Source organism: Malus domestica, chromosome 11 (genome assembly GCF_042453785.1).
Source record: "Malus domestica chromosome 11, GDT2T_hap1".
Lineage (NCBI taxonomy): Eukaryota > Viridiplantae > Streptophyta > Magnoliopsida > Rosales > Rosaceae > Malus > Malus domestica.
This window is the reverse complement of record NC_091671.1, coordinates 6,588,993-6,595,706: the sequence shown is the minus strand read 5'-3', so window position 1 is coordinate 6,595,706 and position 6,714 is coordinate 6,588,993. Positions and strand designations below refer to the sequence as shown.

The 6,714-nt window shown below is 39.5% G+C and overlaps 1 protein-coding gene across 1 annotated transcript; it reads left to right on the top strand.

Moving 5' to 3' along the window:
* Window positions 1-616: 616 nt before the first annotated feature.
* On the top strand, window positions 617-2,499 carry LOC103429889 (uncharacterized). The gene has a single exon (XM_070808104.1). It carries the CDS (start codon window positions 1,108-1,110, stop codon window positions 2,221-2,223), a length of 1,116 nt encoding a protein of 371 aa, XP_070664205.1. The 5' UTR covers window positions 617-1,107; the 3' UTR covers window positions 2,224-2,499.
* Window positions 2,500-6,714: the final 4,215 nt, after the last annotated feature.

Here is a 6,714-nt window from a genome sequence, read left to right as displayed (position 1 = left end):
GATTTGATATGGCTTAACTCGCTACGAAATCCTAGCTATGAAATCCAACAATATCCAAAATTCTTAAAACCAAGAGTAGTGCAGCTAGTGCTACACTTACTATCCAATTTTTACCATCATTAATTTGGAGCATCTCTCTTACAAATGATAGTATAAATAGATGGTATGAATAACATTTTTGTAAAATCAATATTTTTTATTTTATTTTATTACACATGAACTTTTATGAATTCATTTGAAATCCTTATCGAATATACTAATTAGAAGTCCTAATTAGATACTCCATGACTTTCACAAACTCGTTTGAAATCCTAATTAGATACTCCATGATTTTAAATACTCACTTAATAAAATCTTCATGGAATACCTTGATACTTTTAAAATCTTTTAGAATCTAAATTGAATAGGCGGCCTTGATAAATTTCTTCAAATGTTAATCACTAGCTAATATGGTGTGGTAATTATATTTGTTAATTCAATTGTTAATAAGACTCATATAATGTTAGATTGACGAATTCATTGTTCTTCATCAAGGGTATGTATGGATTAATCATAATTCCATATGAAATACGAATTTTTACTGAAGATGCATGATGCATCCCTTATACATATGATGCATGCATGATAAATTCCCTTCAATGGAAGACTGTTAATTTCAGTCAAAAGTATGTTATACAGTAATAATATGTAAAAAAATAAAAATAAAATAAAAAAATTGGTCGACATAAGATTCATACTCTCGCAGTAATACTAACCGCAAAGCTAAAATATTCTCACCATCTCCCCATCATGTAAGAGAAACGAGATATAGAGATATCCCTAGAGGTAGACAGAGAGATACCATGAAGTTGCCTTCCACCTACTCTCTCTCTTTTAGCTTTATTCTTCTTCACCTGCTCCTGTGTCCCACCTCCTCCCCCTCCCTATCTCCTTCCCCTTTCATGATCATCTACTCCTCTCTCCTCCTTCTCCTTCCATAATTTCCTAACCATCAATCATCTCTCTCTCTCTCTCTCTCTCTCTCTCTCTCTCTCTCTCTCTCTCTCCATCTTCATGCATACCCTATAGCTATCGACATCTACTATACACTCATTTTCCAAAACCCTAATGGCCAACATATCAACACTCTTCAACAAGTTCCTCTCTCTCCTTCTCCTCCTCCTCCACCTCGGCTGCTTCTCTTTCATCGCCACCACCAACCACCAAACAAAGCCTCATCACCGCCGCAAACTCCTTAAACCCACCACCCTAAAACCCCAAAAAGCCCTCTCCACCTCCTGGTCCTATCTCAAACGCATCTTCACCTCCAAATCCTGCAAAATCACCTGCACCAACATCATCCAATCCCACCTCTCCACGCCACCCCGCTCCTCCAACCACTCCATCGTCTCCCTCGTCCTACCCGACCCAGACACCAAATACCCACCTGGGTCATTCCCCGACTCCGGTATCTCGGCCGGTTCCCACCAATTCTTCCCTCTCCGAAACGATATCTTCCCCTGTACCGCCTGCGGCGAAATCTTCCCGAAACCCGAGACTCTCGACCACCACCAGGCAATCCACCACGCCGTTTCAGAGCTCCATGACGGAGACTCGGGCAAAAACATCGTCCAAATCATATTCAAAACCGGTTGGACCGATACGCGAAAAGCCCCCGAAATTCACCGGATCCTGAAGATCCACAACAGCGGCAAAATCCTGTCGAGGTTCGAGGAGTACAGAGAGCTGGTTAAGTCGAAGGCGGCGCGAAACGGCGCTTGCCGGAGGCGAGACGAGCGCTGCATTGCCGACGGCAACGAGCTTCTCCGATTTCACTGCTCGACTTTCGTCTGCGATTTAGGACTCAACGGGAATTCTGGGATTTGTAATCACGAGTACTGCAGTATTTGCGGGATTATTAAATCTGGATTCTCGCCCAAGTTGGACGGAATTTCCACGTTGTCGAGTAGCTCCAGGGCACACGTGGCGATTCCGGAGGATATCGAGGAGGAGTTTAAGTTCATGAACGTGAAGCGGGCTATGTTGGTCTGCCGGGTCGTGGCGGGTCGGGTCGGGTGTGACTCGGAGGAGGATATTGATGACGTCGACAAAGAGGGCGGTGGATTCGACTCGCTCGTGGGACGAGGAGGCAGCGGGGTACACTCCAAGGTCGACGAGGAGGAGCTTTTGGTGTATAACCCGAGGGCTGTGCTTCCTTGTTTTGTGATTATATATACTGTGTGATAGTGTGATAGTTTGAGCGTTTGATGCATGGAATATGAACTTGTAGTACTCGTTATTGTAGAGCGAGGATTGTGATTTTTTGGTGATGTGTGGTGGTGATGGTGTTTGATCCACTCCAGGTTTTTGCTTAGCCTGTGACCAAAAACATGTCACAGCCCCTAATCCTCAATTTCTATTGCCCATCATCTTCTTATTAATTTACTAATTTAGGTATGTGGATATTTATTTTTTGGTATGTAATTATATATAAATAGGATGATGAATTGTTGATGTTAATTGTTAGCGTCTTAGTGTGGAGTGTGTAGGTTGAGCTCCAACCCTTTGTGGCCTTGTCGGTTTCTTGTTCTATCCCATTTAATTAACATGTGATAGTTGGCATGGATTTATTTGGTAATTGGTGCATCCTGCCATGTTAATTTGTATGCTAATTAGCAAAGCCTCACTTGAGAGTGGGATTTTTGTCCCATTTTAGTGTGCGAGTGTGTGTGTGTTATTTTTTTTTTTTTTTTCAGTGTTAGGGTACGGTGTAAACTTTCATTTCTAATTGTTTTCATTGAATTAAAGTGATCCTGTCAGTTCCAAGTAGCATAAGATTTAGTAAATATTTTTCTCTACTTAAAAGTGAGGAGTGAAAGTGAGGAGGTTTTATGTTCGACCTAGACAAAGAGTTTGGTATTTAGTTATATTTTATAGTTTATTTATTATGTAGCTTAATCTAAATCACCCACTTCTTAGATTAAAATATAGTTGAACAAAGATAGAAGGTGATTTTGGTAATTTACTAAAGTGATTTGTGCAGCTCTTAAAGGGTTCGTTTAAGAATGATTTTGGAGGGTTGGAATCACTTCTAGAAAGAGGCACATGAGAGGTTATTTCCCGTAAAAGTTCTTCAAAATTTAACTTTAAATAATTTTATGGAAAAGCGCATAAGAAGCATTTCTTTAAAAATCAAATAGTTGTGAGTTAGCAACATTATTGGGTGTTTACAGGCGTACAATCTTGTCTTCTAAGGTCCTTATTTTAAGGACTTGTGAGGACCAAATAATATTAGCCACAAGATTGTATTAGTTAAATCTAAAGGTTTAAAATATTTGACAACTTAATAAAGCAAAACCAACTTAAAATTCATGAATCATTATAAAACTCATTTTCTTGATTGCTTTATTAAGTTGTCAAAATTTTGAGCATTTGGACCTAAACTCTCAAAATGAGGATCTTATGAGAGCAGAGCTCACAGAAGCAAGGTGTAGAGAGACAAAACTAGAGTGCATACAACATTTTTGCTACCAAAAACCGAAGCTATCCACAGAAGGACAAAGGTGGGCTTTTGAATTTAGCTTATAAAAGGCCTAGATAGAGATACGTTGGTAGCAAATTGGGGTGCCCTCTTATAGTATCACCCAACTAAACATCTGTCTACGTTGCATCCTTTGTTACGAAACATTCATAGTTAAAAGACAATATGTGAAAGATGGAAGGACGGGGAAAAATAGTATATGAATTGTGAAAATATAAAGGATGAGTCTTAGTGCAACGAAAAAGTTAATTTTTTGTGTTATGAATATAATTATCAAGATTATAATTTCTATATCTTTTCTAATAATCCAACGATCAGAAGAAATCTCATGATGTCGAATTCTTGATTTTTGTACAATTTTGAACAAACCAATGAAATTTGAGAAAATCCAACTTTGTTGAAACCTGAACTTTTTATTGGAGAAATTTTCATTGTGCCGGTGCACGGATGGTACATTACGTGTTATTATATAAGTAGAGGGAAATTTTATTATTTATTAACACAAATATTTGACCACTTGTATAGTAATATGTGGTGTACCACTCCGTTTTTTGGATACACTAAAAAATCTCTCCTTTTATTGGTTGAAAAGTTTAGAAAAAAAAGTTGAAATAAGACTTTAGAAAATCAACCTAAAACAAAGAGTTAACAAAAAAATTACCACGTAATTAAATTATAATCCCCTCCTGAGATGGCTTCATACTGTTAAATGTTAATCCATATAACAACCGCACCAAAAGCATTCGTTTGAAATCCTTAGCAAATTAACAACAGCAAGTGACCCAGTGGCAATGGTGCGGACTGCGACTCCTTAATAAACAAAAAAATGTGAGAGGTTTCGAGTTCGATGCTCCGAGTTGGTGAGTTTGATTGTCTGTAGCCATAGGCATGGTGAAATTCCTCATACCTTGGATAACCGTGGTTTGCCACCAATTGTCCCAATTGTTAACAAAAATAAATAAAAAATCCCTAACAAATTCAACCGCCTGCATTATAATCTAGCTTCCCGAAATTTCTTCCATATATTTGATTCCTACAAGTTAATTTGAAGGTTTCGGGCAAGTTTGATGAGCTTCCGAGTTCGACTAGGATTATTCATGCATGTTTCCTTCCTCCATGAGGTAGATTTTTGCTCTCTATATAAACTCCACTCCTTGTCATAACTTCATGCACTATTGCAATTTCCTCCGTGTCTCTCTCTTGCAAGCACTATTTGCAGTATAGCTATAGCTAATGACGCCTAACATTAGTTTTCAAGTCCGCAGGTTTCAGGAAGTTACGCTATGTCATCGTCCCCCGCCTCAAATTCCTCTTCCGCCGCATCTTGACTAAAACCACTGCCACATGGTCCCCTGCCGCCGCAGCTGCTGCTGCGACCAGTAAAGAAAAATCCCACAAGGCCCTCTCATGCACCGAACCCATCGATCTTCTCTCCCCGCCCATAAATTTCTCCCACCCTAGACTTTCTCCACACTTTGGACCCCAAAAAATCCACCCCTTAAACTCATCTCGATCTTCAAACCCTGAATCCAATACTTGGGCCTTTTCCCAACTCTCTTACCCTAACATCCGAAACTGTTCTAGTCTTCCCTGTACATCCTGCCATTGCACTGAAATTTTCTCGAATTCCAGTCTCCTTGAAAAACACAAATCTGTCTAGCACGCCGTTTTGGTGCTCACCGGCATCAACGAGGGCACCGTCGCAAAGATATTCGAAGGCCACAAATGGACCGACACTTTAGAAGAACCCAAAATTCACCGTATTTTAGAGATCAATCTGTTTGGACCCAAAATTACACAATCGGTCCGAATAATCGAGGCTATTGAGTGAACGAAGTTCTAAGCCGTTAGGTAACTGAGTCAGGATAATTTTAGTTATTATTAAGGAATAATATTGTGATTTTTATCATAATAATTATCTCTTAATAATATATTGAATTATCTAGAGCACAGTTGGGTGATAAAGTCGTGGTGATTTGATACGATGCCGTGTGAATTAATATTGTTGCAATCTCGTGAATAGATAGCATGACTATCATGAATGGAGTTAGAGTATGGCAGACTATCTTCCATGCATTTATACAAACGCAATGGAGATAAAGATGAGATTTGATCAAAGTTAGTTGGCTTAGATAAAGATGATCTGATGACCATCGTTGGTTGGTCAACGAGGTGGAGGAGATTGGTTTACTCATCCAGCACAGGGTAACTTGCTTGGATAATTAGCCAATAAAGGTATTGTTTATTTTATGAACCTATGCATGTGGAAATATGGGATAAAAGATGGCATATGCCATTTTATCCAGTTTTTATTTCTCCTGATGGCGCGGCAATTAAGATTGGGAAAAAGGATGGTTGTGATTTATCATCAAAGATGGTTGGATGTTCACAACTTGGATTCTACAACACGTCTAAGAGTTTTGATTCTATAAATACCGAGCGGTAGACGACTAAAAGGGTCTTCAATTCAACACACAAACTGCCCTACGTAAACTATCGTTCTACGCGAAACCTCTCAACAACCTTGAAATTTTTATTTTCTTTTTTCCGCCAACACATCTTCAGTTTGGATAAATAGCATTGAGAAGGCAACCGGTGACATCTTCAGTTTGGATAAACAACATTATTGTCATAGAGTTAGCCGATAACGGAGCACCTTCAGTTTGGATAAACAGCATTGCTTCGAAGTCGACTGATTACCTATCCAAGTCTCAGTCAATAAGGATTTTCGAGTCCTGGTTGGTAGAGGTCATCTCATCAGCCTTTTCGACGAAGTGATGTGTTACTAGGTTACTACATTCGGCACATTAAAAGCCGAATCTGATATTGAACTTTGCAAAACTAGCAGTCGTGTCTTCAGGCTCTAAAACCTGAAGGCTGAGACGTGTTCCTTCCTCGGCCGCAATCGCAAGATCAAGAAATCAGCAGCGCGCTCAACCAAACATCAACACATTTTACTCCCGGACCGAGCTCGACCGATGAGTTGGCATGCCCTGCACACAACCGAATGACGTAGTTAGCTTATTAATTACTCGGCTTGCCTGCCACATAGGCTTGGTAGTTTTTAGGGTCAACACAATCATAGCGCCGAAATGCTAATGAGATATGACAAGTACCTACATTCGGTCATAAAGACCCTATGAAGATGCGAACTACCTACACCTGGACAGAAAGACCCTATAAAGCTTCACTAT

Excerpts from the sequence above, each read along its gene's own strand:
- LOC103429889 (XM_070808104.1), top strand. The coding sequence starts at position 1,108 with ATGGCCAACATATCAACACTCTTCAACAAGTTCCTCTCTCTCCTTCTC.